General features: G+C 37.3%; 2 protein-coding genes across 2 annotated transcripts in view; one reads left to right on the top strand and one right to left on the bottom strand.

Annotated features, from left to right (window-relative positions):
• Nucleotides 1–21,028, top strand: part of ANKIB1 (ankyrin repeat and IBR domain containing 1) — a 138,823-nt gene that overhangs the window by 46,195 nt on the left and 71,600 nt on the right. The window contains 4 exon segments of the mRNA XM_037836653.1: nucleotides 1,355–1,386; nucleotides 1,389–1,448; nucleotides 1,451–1,530; nucleotides 10,372–10,489. Of these exon segments, the coding sequence (XP_037692581.1) occupies nucleotides 1,355–1,386; nucleotides 1,389–1,448; nucleotides 1,451–1,530; nucleotides 10,372–10,489 (290 nt within the window).
• Nucleotides 19,218–20,145, bottom strand: LOC119534373 (axonemal dynein light intermediate polypeptide 1-like). Its single transcript, XM_037836651.1, has one exon. The coding sequence runs from the start codon at nucleotides 20,143–20,145 to the stop codon at nucleotides 19,369–19,371; it is 777 nt and encodes a 258-aa protein (XP_037692579.1). The 3' UTR covers nucleotides 19,218–19,368.

The raw sequence follows: 21,028 nt of genomic DNA on the forward strand, positions 1-21,028 counted from the left end.
TCGTTATTTGTAGTATCTTTGTCTGATTTTGGTATTAGGGTGATGTTGGCTTCACAGAATGAGTTTGGGTAGCTTTCCCTCCTTTTCACTTTTTTTTGAAGAGTTTTAGCAGGATTGGTATAAATTCGTTCTTGAATTCTTGGTGGAATTCACATTTGAAGCCATCTGGTCCTGGGCTTTTCTTTTTTGGGAGCTTTTTGATGACTAACTCAGTCTTTTTACTTTACCCAGCCCCCTGGGTTTGCATATGTGCCTGATTCTGTTTGAGCCCAGCCTTTCTCCGTATTATGTTTACCTCAACTCCAAAAGTCTCTGTTTTTATTTTTTTTATTTTGCTGTTTTTGCTAGTCCTATCTCCTCTCTGCCGGGGTGACTGCTTCCATATCTCCAGTGTCTGGTCTCAGTTTATCTGTGGTTGGAATTTTTGCTCAGCAGTCTCAGTTTGTAAATCAGTGCTGCAACTGCAGTTCCCCCTCCTGGTTCCCAGCACCGACAGCCCCTCTTCCCTCAGGATTGTGCCTGACAGGAAGAGGCGTGGGCCCCCTGACTTCGAGAACTTACAGATTTCGCTGATCTCAGCTGCTCCACACGATCATGAGTGTGAAGTATGTCCAAATTCAAATTCTTCTGCGGTGTCTGGTCCATGCAGTTCCTAGTTATCTACCAACTGCCCCAGAGGAGTAACTAAAACACACACCTCACCAGTCCACCATCTTGCCCTGCCTCCTTCCATGTATTTTTAAGTGAGATTTCTTTGGTCCAAAGAGAGATTGGTAGAGTATCTTCCCAGCTTGGTTATCAGTTGCTATTCCCTTCACTTAATTTTGAAGATTATTGAAAACAGTTTTGCTTCAGTGACTTGCTCATCCTAGTTTCATTTTAGTGTTTCACAGGATAAATGAATGACAGAAGTGAAAATGTTTGTCTGCAATGTCAGGACTTCCAGGTATTAGTGGATAAAATGATAGTATCAGCAGTGTCCTTCTTGTTGAACAATGATTTATAGAAATTATAAGAAGTTTTAAAATTTAAAACATGGATTAAAAAATTTAAAACATTGATTAAAAAAATTATCTTTAAGTAAAACTTTATTTTTAGATTGGATAGAATACTCAAGAATATTTTAAAATTTAAGAAATTGTTCCGTTGTTTTTATGGTTTTTAACCAAGAATTACTAATCTCAAAATCCAGAGTCGTTGGTATCTAAATAATTATCATCATTGCGCATACATGTTGTGCATTTTGTTGAATTTTGGTTGTGCTTATTTTATTATATTTTAATATTTTTAAATATATAGCATTGTCATTTAAATCTGTGGTTGCACGTTTTTGAAAAAACTCTTTTAGCTTTAGTAAAAACATTGGAGGAGACTTGTTTGCTGAGAATGAAATAAAGATACTCCTTGTGAATGTGCTGAAAAGCAACACCATAAAGATTTGGCCCTCAATTTGAGTCTCAAATGGTATTCTCACGAGATCCAGAAGCTGAAGAAATAGAAGCTGAATATGCTGCATTAGACAAACGAGAGGTAGGTTGGTTTTTTTTAAATGGAAAATATCATATATAATACTTTTAAATTTTATATTAAAATTTATTTCTTTAAAGTCGGTTTGTGTGGTCTTCTTTGTAATATGTTTAATATCTTGACATCTATATAGCCATAAGTATAAAAATACTTCTAGAAAACCTGGGGAGAGTGTTTTTGCTCCAGCATATGTGAATATGTTTACTTATTCATAAGTAGAGGTGCTCATTTCTGATATGAATCCTATGTACTTCTGATACTTCAAGACTCCTGTTCATCGTCTCTCCCTCTCTTCTTGATTGCTCTTACTAACAAACATGCTTTAATAGTATCCATCTTAAACAAACAAAAAAACCCCAACTGTCCACTGACCACCCTTCCCTCAACCCTGTCCGAGTTCCCCTCCAGTTGCAGACCCATATCTCTGATCTTCACGAGAGACACAAAAGTTAAAAATCGTCTATACACACCAACCTCTTCTCACCTTCCATTTACTCTTCAGCTGCCAGCAATGTGATTTTCTTCCCTTCTGTTATGATAGAACTGTACTTGTCATGGACATTAAGAGTCACCATGTTGCCAAATGCATAGGTACTTTTCTCTCCTTATCTTACTTGAATTCATCAGCAACACTTGACACAATTGACCACTCCTTTCTTCATGAAACAGGTCCTTCTGGCTCTGGGACCATGGTTTTTTCCTGGTTTTCCTTAAGTGTTCCCTATCCCAATAAGCATTACCTACATTTGCTTGTTTGCTCAGGCAGAAATGTAGCAAGCATCCTTGATTCCTCATCCAAACAACCAGGAAATCCTGTCAATTTTACCTCCAAAAATGTAACTTAAATCCATTTGTTCCTCCCAGTCTCTCCTACTCTCTCCCTAGGCCTTCACCACCCTCACTTCTCATTGGAACAACTGGTAATAGTTTCCTAACTGTTCTCCTTCCTTCTATTCTGGCTCCCTTGGAAGCCATTTTGTAAACAGAAGCCAGAATGATTTTATAACTTAGTTTCCGGGCTGCTATGATAAATACCACACAATGGGTTGGCTTAACCAACAGGAATTTATTGCCTCATGGTTTTGAAGCTAGAAGAAGTCCAAAATCTAGGTGTTGGCAAGACTTGCTTTCTCCCTGAAGACTAGTATTCTGGTGCTGGCTGCTGCAATCCTTGTAGTTAGTTGGCTGGTATGTCTCCCTCCCATCACATGATCTTTTCTCCCTTCTTGACTCCAGGTTCTCTACATAAGACTTTCAATAATCCAGATTAAGAATTACACTATTTTGGTTGGACCACACCATAAGTAAAAATAACATCTGATTCGTCATGTTCCCTGCTAACCTAGTCTAAAAGGAGCTGTATAACTATATTGGTTTGTTTGTGTTTAAAATAAGATCATATTGTTTTATTTTTCCCATGAATCTCAACAGTTTTTGAACTTTTATATTCTCCAGATGACCCAAAGAACTGTGTTTCTTGTTAATAAAAGATTTACATTTCTTTGCCTTTTGTGTTTTCTTTAGTTAGGTTATTTTGTAGGTATGTTTATTCAGATTAAGTACACATGGAGAAAGTGCCCATGTCCCAGGCATTTTGCTGGCACTTTCACATTGTTACTGAATCTATGATAACCTAAAAACATGACAGTTATGCTCCCTTTTTTTAAATAAGGAAGCTAAACCAGAGAAGAGTTGAACAACTTTTCCAGGATCAAAGTGAGCTGAACCTGATTCTTTTGACTTCAAGTCCAAGCATCTTTCTTTTTTTCCTTCTTTTTTTCCAAGTGCCAGGAATTTAAGCAAAGACCTGAAGTGGAACCAATTGACTCACACAGTAGTAAGTACAAGGTATAGCAGTGATCTTGGCTTGGGCTGTCTGGGTCAGTGGTCTGGAGGAAGGTCACACACAAGCTCAAGTCAGTGCAGATGATCATTTTCTGGTGTGGCCACTGGCTGTCATTTCTAGCATAATAGAACTATGTTGGGGGACTGGAAAAAATGAGCACCACTTCTTAACATGCTCTCCCTCATACTGTCAGGGAAAAGGTTCTCTGCCCCTGTGATGATGCAGCAGGGATCAGCTGCCAGTTGGCTAAGGACAGAGCAGCATGAAGGGGCCGATTGCTCTGTTCTGCAATTATAGCCAAACTTACCTCCAGAGCAGTACCTGTGGCTCTAGCCTGGGCTCCTGTACAGGAATCCAGTTTTGGCAATGGCAGGGGAAAAGGGCAAGGGATTTCCTGCTGAATGAAGTTGAGTGAGTGAATGGGTGAGCTGCAAAGGGACCAGGAGTGATAAGGAAACAATTCATTGAGGCAGCTGGACTACACAAACTGAACCCTAAGTTAAACCATGAACTGTAGTTAATAGTACAATTATAGAATGTGCTTTCATCAGTTGTAACAAATGTACCATACCAACGCAAGGTGTATGGTAATCCTGTATTTTATGCATGATTGTTCTGTAAACCCACAACTTCTCTAATAGAAAAAAAGATAAAATGGCAGGAATATGAACAACTTTACATTCACAAATTTGACAATTTGTAAGAAATGAACCTATTCTTTGAAAACCACAAACAACCAAAACTCAACTAAGATGAAATATGTAATCTGAATATTCTTTTAACAATTTAAGAAATTGAATTCATAATTTTAAGGCTCCCCAAAAAAGGAAATCCTCAAGTCCAAATGATTTGACTGGAGAATTCTAACAATCATCTGAAGAATTAGCCACAATTTTATACAATCTCCTCCAGAAAATAGAAGAATGGGATACTTCCTCACTCATTTTATCAGGCCAGGATTAAACTGCTATTCAAACCAGAAAAAGACAGTAAAAAATAATAATAAATTTGGTACATAATATCTTATGAAATTAGATGCAAAAATTCTCAAAATATTACAAACCAAATTCAGCAATGTGTAAAGGAGTTATATACCACAACCACGTGAGATTTATTTCAGGTATACAAAGCTTATTAGACATTTGAAAATCAATCAATATGATACCAGAAAACTAATGAAGAAAAACCATATGATATAGATTTTCTACTTTATAATAATTGATATAAAGACAACATTTGACAAAATACAGCAGTCATTCATGAAGAAAACTTTCAGTAAGTTAGAAATAGAAAAAAACATAAGGCTGCAGTAAATATTTGTGTGTTATATTTATATTTATATATATATAGATAATCAGTTGTACCATTATTTAGGGGGAGAAATAGATATAGAGAGATAGGCAGTTTAAATAGTGAACATTGATTCTTGAAATTGACTGGGTTCATATCTTGGCCCCATAACTAACTTACTGGGTGACCTTGGGCAGGTTACTTAATCTCTTGTCCTCAGTGTCCTCTTCCTTAGAATGGGGACATAATGGTCCCTACCTCATAGGATTGTTAATGCTTAGAAGAGTGCCTAGCCCATTATAAATGTTATCTAAGTGTCTGCTGCTATAATCATGATCATCACTATCATCATTATTGCATATATATATATATTTAAATGTATATTCCCTATGAAATTTCTAGAAATTGGCTTGATCAGGTGTATACATTTTAAACTTCAATAGATGCTGTTAAACTGTCCAAAAAGACTATCCATTTACATTTCTGCCAGTAATGTATTAGAGAATCGTTTTCCCATACTTTTGCTAGCCTTGGATACTATCAGTTATTGTTTGCCAGTTTGGACAAATAAACTGTATCTTACTTTAACTTGCTTTTTTGATTATTCTGTGAATTGACTTTTTCTATGCATTGTTTGGGTTTTCTTAATATTTTCTAAGAGAACTTTGTGTAGTCTTTTTCAGTACTCATAAGGTTTTCACTTTTGAGATATTTAGAGCTGTTTTTTTTCCCCTTATGACTTTTAATTTGTGACGTGCAAATATCATATGCATCTACGTTTTTTCTAGTTTTTGTACAGTTTTGTTTGGAATCCTAAGGGAATTTGTTTTTGTGTGTTTTCATAATGCAAACAACAACAGCAACAAGAACAACAAAAGCCCCCAATACTTTCTTTAAAATTCATTTTCTGCCTTTTACTTTGATCCTGGTCAGCTTTTGAATAATTTTGCCTACACAGGTAGTTTTTTAAATTTATGTTTCTACAGTGAAGTATATGTTCTAGCTAAGTTTCTTGACTTGGTTGATTTAAATAGTATATACTATTATATATCTATTATTTCTTCTTGATACATTTTAATTTTGTCCTTCCCTCTGAATGATTAGTTTAGTTTATAAATGGATAAAATCCACTTCTTAATTCCATCATTCAACAAAATTTTAAGTACCTACTCCATGGTAGACACTCTAGGTGCTTAGAGTTATAGTGACGAACAAGATAAGTCCCTGTTCTCTAGGTATTTACATTCCAGCAGGTAGAGAGAGACACAAATATGTTTTAAAAGTAAATGAATACATAATTTTAAGAGACTGTTAACTGCTATAAAGAAATGAAAACAAGGTGATGCAATAGGGTGATGGCTGGGAAGTGTGTTCCATTTATCTAAACCCCTAAAGAAAGAACAGAGACACTAGCGGGTAATGAGCTTAGATAGTCAGGTTTTGTAAAAGTAGGAATTGTGTAGCCACATCTGGGCAAAGAAAAGGGAAAACTGGGCATTGTGCTGCTGTAAAAACTCCCATCCCCAATCCCACTCCTAGTCTATAACTCATGAAGGCTTGAGGTTTTTTGTTTTGTTTTGTTTTGTTTTGTTTCTGGCAAGAAACCCATGTGCTAGACATTTCCTTAGCTAGCCACACTACTACACTCTGTAGGAGCAGCTGCTTTCCTGTTAGGTCAAGGTAGCAATCAGAATAACCTAGGTCTTCATCCGCAGGCATGAGCAACAGACCAAGGAGTGGCAATCAAACCAAGAGAAGGATCTGAGAATCTTAGAGACACTTTGGCTATTTTTCCTCTCTTTCTCAGGCTAAGCTTATGGATCATCTAATGAAAGATTGGTATTTAATTAAGAGGAATTGGAACTATCCCTTCTGTTCTTAGAGTTTCTTTTATGGAAAATGTAACAAAAATACTTCTTTTGTAACTCCTTTATTCCATAGTCTTTTCTGAAATATTTTTAAAGATAATTGATTTTGTGTGGGATATCAGGGTAGTATAGTTTGTATGTTAGGTTGTTTCACGTTTCTTCAGTGGATTTCTAGAAGCAGTATGCACTGATAGAGCAGAGGTACTTTTATATACCTCTTTTTAATTTAGTTCCCTTTTTCTTTGTATCAATACTGACTGCTTTGAAGGTTATTGCTGGTTTGAATTTAATCTGTAAATAGAAGCAGCTTATCTTTGTAATAGCAAAGAGAAAGGAACCTTTATTTTAATCCTTCCTGCCGAAGAGGGAGCTAGTGCCCACTTGGGATTGAACGATGTATTGAAATGCTTCATGTGTCCTAATTTCAGTTCTGTGCAGAGATTCACAATGAATGTGTTAGGTGTTCATGAAGGCAGTATTTCTTTCTCCTTTAAGGATTCTTTTTCTTCCAGTGTAACCTATTTAAGTTTAAAACATCATGCATTTTAAAAAAACTTAATATTCAGATTTCTTTGTATTATTCCTTCCTTCTTAATATATCTAAAATCAAATCTTTTGTTATAGTACAAAACCGTGCTAGATCTTTGCAGGGGAAGATGTGTTCCATCAAGTAGCTTAAAAGTAAACTCTACATGATGGGTTTATGACTTTTCTAAAGATAGTTTGGATTAAATTGCAGCATTTCTTTTTCATGTTTTGTTTGTTTTTAAGTTAAGCTAATGATATCCTTATATAGAAAGCTTAGGTATGGGATACCTGTATATGTAGCAACTAATGGCAACATAGCTGAATGCATATATAGGTTCAATAGATTGTTAATGCAGTGTGACATGAAAGGTATTTAGCTTAAGTCCTCATCATTTTTAAAAGGAATAATACTGCAGAGTGACTGAATGTGTATACCGCCAGTGTTGGCAGCTCTTTAACACCCTCAGTGATTTTTTATTTTCCTTTTATAAATTTTTTTTTTCTGTAAAACATGCTTTTCATAAAAAGCAAAATGAACATTAAAATATTCATTATTTTACCACTTACAAATAATCACTTAACATTTTGCAGGAGCACCTGTTTTTCTCTTTGCACATTTTATATCATTGTGATGATGTATATTTTATATCTTGTGGGCTTTTTTTCCTTAACATTTCTTGACATTACAAACTTATTATGAAAATCATTTTGAATCACAATGAATATTCTAATATGTAGGTTTCCTCTAATTCCGTTAATGTACATTTGGGTTACTAGCATTTTTTAACAAATACATGAGAACTTTAATATTGCAAATGACCAATTTTGCCCACATTTGTGATTATACTTTATGATAAATTCCTAACAGGTAAAATTACTGGAAAAAACGATACAAACATTTTAAAGCCTCTTGGTATGTGATGCTAGGTTGTCAAATAATACAGTTTTAATATTCACCTGCAGTATATGAGAGGACTTAACCAGCGTTGCGTATTGTCTTTTTTTTCTTTTAACTTTGGGCAGTTTGATAGGTAATGAGTTTACATAATCTCATTTTAATGTGCAGCTTTTAAATTGCTTTAAAGATGTTTGTGTTTTTATAACTTTTTTGAATTTTTCATTTACTAATTATCACAAATTCTTTATATATTGGGAGTAATGCACTTATTATGTTTAAATCTTAGCAGATTGTTATGTAGTCAAATCTGTCAATCTTTTCTTTCATTAACTAATCCATTACTTTTGTATGTATCCCTGCCAGAAGTTTTCTAAGGAGCAGGAGCTTATCATGTTGACTGAGAGAAATTGTCCCTGATAAATAGTCATATGGGGTTGAGTACGAATTGATGATACCAAAAAAAAAAAAAAAAGGCAAGAAATAAAGACAATATATAATTCTAAAATATCTGTAAATCAACTACAATGAGAGCTCTCTGGAGACTGCGATAAATGCTGCCAGGGGACATCCTCATTGGTGATTGTTCTTATGCAAGTGCTTGGCAGTTTCTACTGCTTTTTAAGCTGTGACCTTTAGATATTCCATGCTTACTGTGATAAGCTGAGTACATCTGTTTAAAGAAACAAAATAGATGCGTCATCAATTTTAATGACAAAAATATAGTACTGATTTTAAGATAAAAGAAAAATTGCCTAGTGATATATGTAATGTCATGCCATAATATTGTGACAGCTGTAAATGAAATTCATGATCATGGTTGCCATACACAAGGATTGGGGAAAATTAGGAAAATGAATGGGGAAAACATGCCAAAGGGTATTTCATCTTTATAAAATTTTGCTTCTGCCAGAGTTAGCCAAACTGTAAGGTTTGAAGGAACAGTCCTCCAGACTGCCAAGTCTGCCCAAGACTTCTGACACCAATCTGCAGGAATTAGGATCCGTTTACCAAGTTAGAGGGAAGAGTCCACACAAGACCACCCTCACTTGTGACACCAACTGCAAGTTCAGGGAGGGAGGGTCCCAAAAATAACCTTAAGTTTGATATTCTCCAGGACACACAGAACTCACTAAAAACTGTTATACTCACAGTTTATTACAGCAAAAGTATTCACATTAAAACCAGATAAAATAAGAGAGGCATAGGACGGAATCTAGGAGGTTTCCAAATGTGAAGCTTCTGTTGTCCTCAGTGTGCATACCCTCTAGGTTTTGATGTGTAACAGTACGTATTGGGTATTGCCAACTAGAGAAACTCACGTAAGCCTTGGTGTTCCAATTATTGGAGCTCCATTACATAGACATGATTGATCAGTTGCCCACATGGTTGATATTAGCCTCCAAATTTACCAATACCTTGTGACCCAAAGACCCCACCCTAAAACACATGGTTGGTCTTTGCTGGGTGCAGCCAGTCCCCACCTTAGTCAAAGATACTCCTTTCAGGTATGGCATAGATTACCTGCCAGAAACCAAGGGCAAAGGCCAGACCTCCTCTCTTCAGGCAAGGCAAAATTCTTTACCACACAGCTTCTCTGTCTCTTTTTTTAAGGACTTGAAACAAGTATGGCAAAATATTACCAATAATTGTTTCTGAATGGTGAGAACACTTGTGATTTTTATTCTTTATATGTTTTCTGTTAAAAGCCAAAAAAGATGGATAGCAAAGGAATAAAAATGCTGAGATGATATAGTACCTATATGAAGAAAAACTAAGGAGCATTAAAGACCACTTGAATAAACAGAAAGATAACATGTTTATGAGCAGCAAGCTTGAATAGTATGGCATAGTCACTTTTCTACAAATTAATAGGTATAATGTAATCTACCAGCAATCCAAACTGGATTTGGGTCAAAATTTGATAGAGTAAATGTCATTCATTAGAAGAAATAAACAGAAAAGGATCTCTAGTAAATATTAGAAAACAAAAAAAAGGAGTGCTGAAGGTTGATTTTTATGTCTTTTTCATGCAATTTGTGAAAAAGAAAATAAAGATAAATGAGAGTTTTAATCATGGTTACTGCTCAATGGTGGGATTATAGGTTTTTATTTATAATACTTTTTGTTATTATCCAAATTTTCCAAACTGTCAGGTAAGATGATTTTGTCATTGCAGTTTGATACTTTTCTTTTGAACGCTAAGGCACGTGAGCCCTAGCATCTAATTTCCACCTTGAAAGAGACTTGTAGAGGTAGTGGGAAGTCTGTGATAGTGGAGCATAAAGAGACTTTTTAACTTCAAAAACGAAATTGACACTGGAATATAAATGATAATCATATATCTGTTTATAAGCATTTAAATACTTCCTAAGAATATAGGAGTCAATTTAACTTTATTTTTCTTCCTTTCAAAGCCGTATGAAGGACTAAGGCCTCAGGATCTTCGTAGATTGAAAGATATGCTTATTGTGGAAACTGCAGACATGCTTCAAGCTCCACTGTTTACTGCTGAAGCTTTACTTCGCGCTCATGGTAATGAAAGAAATGTCCTGTGCTTCTGATATGATATGGGTGAATTTTAAAACTTGACAGACTTTTTTTTTAAAGGCTATTTTATTGTTTTAATATAAAACAAAATAGATCGTTAAACAAGCCTAAGTTGTTTTCTGTGCAGTGGTTATTGTAGTACTCCACATCCTTATAATATTTTGTATTCCAAAGAATAAACTGGCTATAAATCATAGAGGAGAGTAAGGAAATTTATTTTTTTACAACTGAGCTACTAAATCAACTAATTTTAAATCAACTAATTTCAGAAATGTGTCTGATTTAAGTGGGATTAGAGGTTGGAATCCAGAGTCTAGTCTTGGTTTTGACATTGATATTTGCTAGTCATTTCAAGTATAAAATTACAGCAATTCAATTAAATACCTAAGAATTGTGTTATTAGTGTGGTCAATTGTATTTATTTTATGTAAAAGCTATTTCTCACCGTGAATTGCACAAAGTAAAGTTGTGGAGTCAACTCAGGAATATTCTGTCCCTTTTAAGGACAGAATATTCCTATTTCCTATTTCTTAGGAAAACTTTTGTACCAGTTCTCTGTGATTTTTTTTTTTATTTGAACTCCAGCATATATACATAACAGTGATAACTTTCAAAGTATACTTTCACAAGTTGTTAGTATATTTCAAGGAATGTCATGGGTCATGGTTCCACAACTGTAACTGTTTCCATTATTGTAAAATAAAGCATACATACAGAAAGATGTCAACTCTCTCTCTATATATAACTGCTCAACAAGCAGTTATATAGGTAATTTCAAAAATTGTTATGTGTCACGTACAGTTCCACAGTCTCAGTCCCTTCCCTATTATACAATACAAGGTACATACAGAAAGGTGAAGATCTTCAAGGCACAATTAAACAAGCAATTATAGAGCAAATCCCAAAGGATGCATAGACTTCAGTTCAACCATGTCATTTACCTCCTTCTAGCCATTCCAATACCCCAGCATCCAAAAATATATATATAATTATATGAAGTTTCAGTATTCAAAGACCTTTGTTAAATCTTATCTTGTTTGTTGCTATCCCTTCCTCTCACTTAATCTCTTTCTCCATCTTCAGGGGTATCCAGGCACTGAGCACCCTAACTTGTTCATATTAAAGAGGGTGTCAAAAATATGGGGAAGGGGACTCCATCTGATTGTTGATCTTAAAGAGGCTTTTGCCTCTGGGTTTTAGGACTTGTCTGGTATAGGAACACTCAGGTGGATTTAAGTTTCTTTTATAGAATCTGAGGTAGGGACCTAGGTATTTGAGAACTACTTTAGGTAAGAGCATGGCAACTGTGGCCATTTGGGATGTCTAGCTGAAGTTGTATAAGAGAAAGCTCCAGGATAGACTCTTGGCTCTATTTAGGATCTTTCAGCCACTGTGACTTCAGGTTGTTACCTTTCTTTTTTCCACCTTTTGGTCAAGTAGGAATTTTCAATCCCTCGCTGCCAGGGCCAGGCTGATTCCTGGAAATCTTGTCCCATGTCACCAGGGAGATTCATTCCCCTGGAGTCATGTCCTTCGTTGAGAAAAGGGTACTTGCCGAGTTGGGCTTAGAGAAAGAAAGGCCACATATGAGCAACAAAAGACGTTCCCTGAAGGTGACTTAGGCATAATTATAGGAGGGCTCAGCCTCCTATTTGCGACCCTAGATTTCACAAGAGCAAGCTTCAAGTCGAGGGCTTGATTTATTAAGTAGTGGGTTCCTAATTTCACGTAATTTATATTCTATCCAAGATAAACGGTCTGTTTCTTACATCATCTTCACTTTTGTACAGTCATCATCACTCTCAACTTTAAACAATTATCAGAACATAATACATCCCAGAACTCTTATCAGCTGCTAATTATTCATCCCTAGTATTAGTGTAGAGTTGGTAAGATATTCCTATTAAATATAGTCTTCAATACGTAATGTGTAGTTTTTCCATACCATTCTGTTAACCCTCTGCAGCAATGTCATACCTTATAAGTATATTATGCTAACACTTATTTAGGTTTGTGGTGCTATTCGGTGGGTTACATGCCTTTAACAACCATTTGTAAACATGTTCGCCTTTAATGCATCCCTGATACTTATGATCCCATTAACAAATCATAGTTACACCTGACCATTCCCATACCATTAAGAGCACCCTCATTATCATATCTGTACATATTAGATGATTTTTTCACCTTCACTAGCTTCTGTCTATCTCTAGGTCCCCTATATTCTACACTGTAAGACACTTATTTTACATTTTTCATAGAGTTCACATTAGTGGTAACATAAAATCTCTCTCCTTGCGCACCTGGCTTATTTCACTTAGCATTATATCTTCAAAGTTCATCCATGTTGTCATATGTTTCATGACCTCATCCCTTCTTCACTGCTGTGTGGTATTCCATGGTGTGTATATGCCACATTTTGTTTATCTACTCATCTGTTGAAGGATGTTTGGATTGTTTCCAGCTCTTGGCAATTGTAAACAATGCCACTATTTACAAAAGCTTGCAAATATCTCTTCATGTCACTGTTTTCAGATTGTCTCGGTATATACCAAGAAGTACACTTGCTGGATCATAGGGTAACTCGATATCTAGTTTTCTGAGGAACCGCCAAACTCTCTTCCAGAGTGGCTGTACCATTATACAGACCCACCAGCAATGAATAAGAGTTCCAATTTCTTCACATCCTCTCCAGCATTTGTAGTTCCCTGTCAATTTAATGACAGCCATTCTTACTGGTGTGAGATGATATCTCATTGTGGTCTTGATTTGCATTTCCCTAATACCTAGTGACGATGAACATTTTTTCATGTGTTTTTTAGCCATTTATGTTTCCTCTTTGAAGAAATGTCTTTTCATATCTTTTGCCCATTTTATTATTGGGCTGTTTGTACTATTTTCATTGAGTTGTAGGATTTCGTTATATATGCAAGATATCAGTCTCTTACCAGATACATAATTTCTAAATGTTTTCTCCCATTGAGTTGGCTGCCTCTTTACCTTTTTCACAAATTCCTTTGAGGTACAGAAGCTTTTGATTTTGAGGAGTTCCATTTATCTAGTTTTTCTTTAGTTGCTTGTGCTTTGGGTGTAATATCTAAGAAGCGACCTCCTAATACTAGGTCTTGAAGATGTTTTCCTACATTATCTTCTAGGAATTTTATGGTACAGTCTCTTATATTAAGGTCTTTGATCCACTTTGAGTTAATTTTTGTATAGGGTGTGAGGTAGGGGTCCTCTTTCATTCTTTTGGATATGGATATCCAGTTCTCCCAGTCCCATTTGTTGAAGAGGCTATTCTGTCCCAATTCAGTGGATTTCGGGGCCTTATGAAAAATCAGTCAACTGTAGATCTGGGGGTGTATTTCCAAATACTCAGTTTGATTCCATTGATCAATGTCTATCTTTGTGCCATTACTATGCTGTTTTGACTACTGTGGCTTTATAGTAGGCTTCAGAGTCAGGAACTATAAGTCCTCCCACTTTGTTTTTCTTTTTTAGAATGTTTTTAGCAATTTGAGTTCCCTTTCCCTTCCAAATAAATTTGATAAGTAGCTTTTCTAAGTCTGCAAAGTAGGTTGTTAGAATTTTGATTGGAATTGGATTGAATCTGTAGGTCAGTTTGGGTAGGATTGGCATCTTAACCACGTTTAGCCTTCGTGCCCATGAACACGGAATGTCCTTCCATGTCTTTAGGTCCCCTTTTATTTCTTTTAGTACAGTTATGTAATTTTCTGTGTAAAGGTCTTTTACATCCTTGGTTAACTTTCTTCCTAGGTACTTGATTTTTTTAGCTGCTTTTGAGAATGGAATCTTTTTCTTGAGTGTCTCTTTAGTTAGGTCATTTCTAGTGTATAGGAACGTTACTGACTTATGTGCATTAATCTTGTATCCCGCCACTTTGCTGAATTTGTTTATTAGCTCAGGTAGCTGTGTCATCAGTTTCTCAGGGTTTTCCAGATATAAGATCATATCATCTGCAAATAATGACAGTTTTACTTCTTCCTTTCTGGTTTGGATGCCTTTTATTTCTTTGTCTTGCTGGATTGCTCTGGCTAGAACTTCTGATACAATGTTGAATAATAGTGGGAACTGTGGCCATCCTTGTCTCATTCTTGATCTTAGAGGGAAGGCTTTCAGTCTCTCACCATTGAGTGTACTATGCTGGCTGTGGGTTTTTTATATATGCCCTTTATCATATTGAGGAAGTTTCCTTCAATTCCTAGCTTTTGAAGTGTTTTGATCAAAAAAGGATGCTGAATTGTCTCGAATGCTTTTTCAGCATCTATTGATAAGATCATTTGATTTTCTCTTTTGATATGTTAATGTGTGTTGTATTACATTGATTGATTTTCTTATGTTGAACTACCCTTGCATACCTGGGATGAACCCCACTTGGTCATGGTGTATGATTTTTTAAATGTGACTTTGGATTTGATTTGCAAGAATTTTTTTGAGAATTTTTGCATCTATATTCATTAGGGAGACTGGCCTGTAATTTTCCTTTCTTGTAGCATCTTTAACTGGTTTTGGTATTAGAGTGATGTTGGCTTCATAAAATGAGTTAGCTAGTGTTCCATTTTCTTCAAGGTTTTGAAAAAGTTTAAATAGAAATGGTGTCCGTTCTTTTGGAAAGTTTGGTAGAATACCCCTGTGAAGCCTTCTGGCCTGGAGCTTTAAGTTTTAGGAAGCTTTTTTTAATCAATAAATTTCTTTTTCCTTGCAATTTTATTGATATCATCACATTCCATGCAGTCATCTAGTGTACGATCAGTTTTTCACAGTATTATCATGTATTTGTGCATTCATCACTGTAATGAAGTTTTGAACATTTTCATTACTCCAAAAAAAGTAATAAAAATAAAAGTAAAAAAGAACACCCAAAACAACCCATCTCCCCCCATTACCCCCTACTATTCATTTGCTTTTTTGTCCCCATTTTTCTACTCATCTGTACATACACTGGATAAAGGGAGTGTGAGCCACAAGGTTTTCACAATCATACGGTCACACCGTATAAGCTATGTAGTTATACAATTGTCTTCAAGAATCAAGGCTACTAGGTTGCAGTTCAACAGAATAAACACTTCTTGATTTGCAAAAGAAGAGTATATGTATAGCTACGTACCTGCATGCAGATATATAAAGGAGTAAAAAACTGAATCATATCTAACTATATAGAAAGGGAGCAAAAAGTAACAGTAAAAATGCCAAATTGGAATCAAGAGACAAGGATTTCAGTCCCTGCTTTTTGGAATGAGCTCTTCTGCAATCTTGTGCAACTGGGGTGGTTGGATCAGATTATCTCCAAAGGGCTTCCAATTTCAGTTTCCTAAAATTCCGATAGTCACAACTTTGACTTTAGCTGCCAACAGATGGGCCCATTTCTACTAGTCAGATATATCCCCTCCACCTTTCCAGTCTCAGCCTCCGCTTGCTGAGCTTAGGAAGCTTTTTGATGACTGACTAGATCTCTTTGCTTGTGATTCGTTTGTTGAGGTCTTCTATTTCTTCTCTAGTCAGTCTAGGAGGTTTATATGTTTCCAGGAAATTATCCATTTCCTCTAAATTATCTAGTTTGTTGGTGTACAGTAGTCATAGTATCCTCTTATGATTTTTTAAATTTCTTCAGGATCTGCAGGAATGTCTACCTGCTCATTTACTGTTTTGTTTATTTGAGTCTTTTCTCTTTTTTAACTATGTCAGTCTACCTAACGGTTGTCAATCTTGTTGATCTTCTCAAAGAACCAACTTGTGATTTTATTTATTCTCTCTATTGTTTTTTTGTTCTCAATATCATTTACTTCTACTTTAATCCTTGTTATTTCTTTTCTTCTACTTACTTTAGGATTAGCTGGCTGATCATTTTCTAGCTTCTTCAGTTGTTCCATTAGTTCTTTGAGTTTAGCTCTTTCTTCCTTTTTTTTTTTTTTTTTTCGTTAACAATAGTCTCTAGTTTACATGTGATACATTTTATCACAATTTTTGAACACTCCAGATTTCACTGAGTTATGCAGTCCCAGTCTTTATCTTTCTTCTTTCCTTCTGGTGTCCCACATGCTCCTAATCTTCCTCTTTCAACCATACTCACAGTCATCTTTTTTCAGTGTACTTACATTGCTGTTCTGCCATCACCCAAAATTGTGTTCCAAAGCTCTCACTCCTGTCTTTTTGTATCTGTCTGAAAGTGCTTCCTTTAGTATTTAGCACAGGTATCTTGTTCACAAACTCTCTCATTGTCTGTCAGAGAATATTTTAAACTTTCCCTCATATTTGGACAGTTTTGCCAGATTTAGGATTGTTGGTTGGCAGTTTCTCTCTTTCAGTATTTTAAATGTATCACACCACTTCCTTCTTGCCTCCATGGTTTCTACTGAGAAATCTGCACATAGTGTTATCAAGCCTCCTTTGTATGTGATGGATCGCTTTTCTCTTGCTACTTTCAGGATTCTCTATTTGTCTTTGGCTTTTGATAATCTGATTTTTAAGTGTTTTGGCATAGGTCTCTTCATATCTATTCTATTGGGGGTATGCTGCACTTCTTGGATCTGCAATTTTATGTCTTTTATAAGAGACAGAAAATTTTCATTGATTATTTCCTCTGTTATTGCTTCTGCCCCTTTTCCCTTCTCTTCTCCTTGTGGGTCACCAGTGACACGTAAATTCTTGCTTTTCATTTTGTCTTTAAGTTCCTGGAGATGTTGCTCATATTTTTCCATTCTTTTCTCTATGTGTTCTTTTTTGTGTAGGCTTTCAGGTGCCGTGTTCTCCAATTCCTGAGTGTTTTCTTCTGCCTCTTGAGATCTGCTGTTATATGTCTTCTTTGTGTTTTTCATTTCTTGTGTTTTGCCTTTCATTTCCATAGATTCTGCCAGTTGTTTTTACAACCTTTTGATTTCTACTTTATGTTCACCCAGTGTTTTCTTTATAGCCTTTGTTTCTTTTGTTGTATCTTCCCTGAACTGGTTGATTTGTTTTTTTGATTTGATTTAGCATATTTCTTTGAAAGTCTTTAATAGATTGTTTCATTAAAATGAAACAATATCTCAGCTGTATCTTTTTTTTTGTTTGTTTGTTTAAAAAGTTGTTTATTAAATTTTACAAAAATATGCAATCAGAGAATTGTGTTCATTTTATTCATATACACTTGGCACTTCTTAGGTCATAATGCATTCGTTCTAAGGTTTGACACTTGAAGCCATTACCCAGCATGAGGGAAAGTAACGATGAAGATGCATTACCCTCAGGGACTTAAGTGATGGAGTCCATTGGCATTAGCCCCCTTAGTTCCTCCAGAATGTAACTGATTGTGTAAATGTGTGACATAAACAGGAGGTGAGGTCTATAAAATGGAAAGTGTGGTATTTCTTTTGTACTGGCAGTTAGCAATTAGAACAGAAGCATACAGAATTGTAAAAAGAAGAAAATTCCAAGGGTGTAGTGTACATGGCCTAGGCTCTAAAATACAAGGAAAAAGCTACAGCAACTTCAGTCATCCCTCATTGGGTCTGTTAAATGGACCCATTTAGGAGATAAGTACTTTACTGTCAAGGAGTCAAACTGGCAGACTTCAGTGAACAGAGTTCTTTCCCACTGAAATGACAGAACGCAGGTCATTTTAGTGAAATCTTAGAATTCTTCAGAATACCTGGATTAAGGAGGAAAGCTCTGACTTCAAAATTGAAATTAGAGTCTAGAGGGCCTGTTCAGCTTGGTGAGACAAAGCTCTTCTTGTTGGACAGTAATTCTTCCAGTGAGCATTAAAGCCCTTAACGTGGCGAATGTCCAGTCAAGAACAGCTCCTCTGAGGAATGAGTCCCTCCTACCACTCAGGGGTACTGAGCGCTTGAGCATTCCATGCACATGAAAATGTTAATGCCTTCTCAGTTATGTGACTTGTGAACTTGGCTAAAGGACAGAAGTCACCCAGCTTGCTGCCCTAGCCCACCCTGGTCTACCCCGAATTAAAGACAAACGTTGCTAATTCAATCTTCTGGGCCTGCAAAAGCAGGAAGGTCCTGAGCCTCCAAGTTTTTGCTTTAACTTAAGAGGAAATGCAGTTACAGGCCATAGCCTGGCCATTGATAATTAGAATTGCATGTAAGTTTGTTACCTCTTCAGTTGCTAATTAAACATAGCTGATTTGAGGGGTGAAGGGTCAGAGTTTGATTTTCTGCAGAATATGGTAGACAAATCAAATTAATGGTGGAGGAGCTGAGATACAGCCAGCTCCTGATGGATGCCTGTGACTAGTATTTTTTTCCAAAAAACATTGACTTTCTAAAAAGCCATGGGTTTGACTCTGCCATTGTTTCCTAACCTAGGCACTCGGAAACTAAAGATGAAGGGGTACAGTTAACTTGGCAGGTAGGGATGAGATGATATAAAACCAAAGCTCCAAAATGAGGTACTAGAGCTGCACCAGAGTAGGGATGAAAAGACATCAAATGAAGGATTGAAGCCAGAGAAGCCCATGTTAAAGAACAAGATGAATTGTGGACCAAAAGCATGGGGGACAGAGAAGCAGTTCCATTTGGCCAGAAATAAGTGATGATAAGGAATGATCATGAGAAAGCAGTTGCTTCACTTAAGAAGGTGAACAGAAAGGGGTAAATTCTAGGCCTTACTAGAAAATCCCAAGATTGGCCAGTAAGCCATATCCTGAGACATCACCTTCCGCTACCTAACCAGGAACCTGGCTGCCAGGCCTTAGGTGGTTCATAATACTGGGGCAATAGTGGGACTTCTGACAAATAGGTAGATGGTGATCAGGGGGTATGGTGTGTTCACTCATGAAACTAGCTTTTTATTACAAAGGGCTTGTGATGGGGTGGTAGAGCTTGCTGAGACCCATATGGAAATCATCACTTCTTTGGTGCAATAATGCCTTCCAGTTGGGCCTTCAGCTGCTGATTCGTCCGCTTTAGGAATTGAATCTCCTCGTTGTGCTTCTTTTCCTCCACTTGTCGCCTCTCACTCTCCTGCTTCTCGGTGGCCTCACATCTTGCCTTCTGCTCGTTCACTTGCCTCTCCAAGTCTCTCTTTTCTGTTTCCAATTCTGCAATTTTCTTCTCCATGTCTGACTTCCCCTGCTCGGCCTGGAGCGCCTTCCTCATGCCGAAGGCCACGCTGCTCTCGTACAAAGTCTGGTAGGCGGCGATGGTCATGCGGATCTTGTCCCGGACACGCAGGAGCAGCAGGCCCTGCTCCGCACAGTTGATGGTGACCTCACGAATCAGTTCATCAAAACATTGGGAGTAGAGCTCTCTGCAGACAGGGCAGATGCCCGTCTCCCTGGCCTGCCGCTGCTGCAGCTTCAGGTCCAACTGCTCCTGGAGGTGCACCACGTCCATCCTGGTGCTGGGGGTGCTGGACACCTGCTGGATCCATAGCTGAGTGTCTTCCACCCACTCCCTTGGGGGCAGGATGGCATTCAAGATTTCTTCTGCTTGCTTTGTAGGGTCTGGGACAGAGGAAGTTGAGGGGAGCTTGGTCTTTGGTGGCTGTGGGACTGGACCCGAGGTTCCAGGCTGCTGGGGGCTGACTTTCAGTGGCCGAGCTTTGGGGCTTCGTTTCTCCATGTTCCGGCTCACCAGCACCGGGGTGTCGTACTTGAGCAGCGAATCTGCGGGGGGAATCATGGCGACGGCGGGGGTAGTCAGCTGTATCTTGATTGAGGTGTAAGTTTATTCCTTTGACTGGGCCATATCTTCATTTTTCTTAGTATAGATTGTAGTTTTCTGTTGTCTAGGCATCTGGTTTCCTTGGTTACCCCAGTCAGATTTTCCCAGACCAGAATGGGTTCAGGTCTCAGAATGGGGTTATATTCAGGGTGTATCTTAGAAGAATGACATACTTGCCTGTGAGGTCGCCAGTAGCTATGCTTTTCCTAACCTGCCCAGCAGCTTGCACCTGTCAGCCTGTCACTCCCGACTGATGTAAGGAGCTGTGTTTTGGCTTCAGTTTCTGTTTTGGCTGTTTTCCCCCAGGCTCTGGGGTCTGGTTCTGAAGAGAAAGCTGGGCCCCACCTCATTATTCTTAGGGAAGATACAGCCCTTAGGAAGTTATCATTTGCATTTGAATTGTCTCTCTGACTCTGTTACCTCCACCCCTGTCTGGGTCAGAGCACTGTGAACTGAAAATGGCTGAGGCTCTCTCCTCTGAGCCCCTCAGGTTGAGAGAGAGAAAAAGGGACAGTAAGCCCCCTTTTAGAGCCAGCACACAACCCCCCAGTTTTACTTGTCAACCAGAGGTAACACCTGGTTTTCTGGGCTCCTCCTCCTGGGACCGATGAATCTTCTGATTCTTTAATGTCAGTTGTCACTAAAAGCCTCTGTCTGCTTGTTGAAGGTTTGTAGCTTGTATTCAGCAGTCTACTTTTGTTAATTAAAACCCCAGTTGGAGCTTGGTTGAGCTGTATTCACTTGCTGGGAGAGGGCTGCTCTCTACCACAGCGAGGTTTTGCAACTAAGTCTGCCATGGTGGGAAGGGGCTCCCTGCACAGTTCTGCAGTTTTTGCTTACA

The sequence above is a fragment of the Choloepus didactylus genome, chromosome 5 (genome assembly GCF_015220235.1).
Source record: "Choloepus didactylus isolate mChoDid1 chromosome 5, mChoDid1.pri, whole genome shotgun sequence".
Classification (NCBI taxonomy): domain Eukaryota; kingdom Metazoa; phylum Chordata; class Mammalia; order Pilosa; family Megalonychidae; genus Choloepus; species Choloepus didactylus.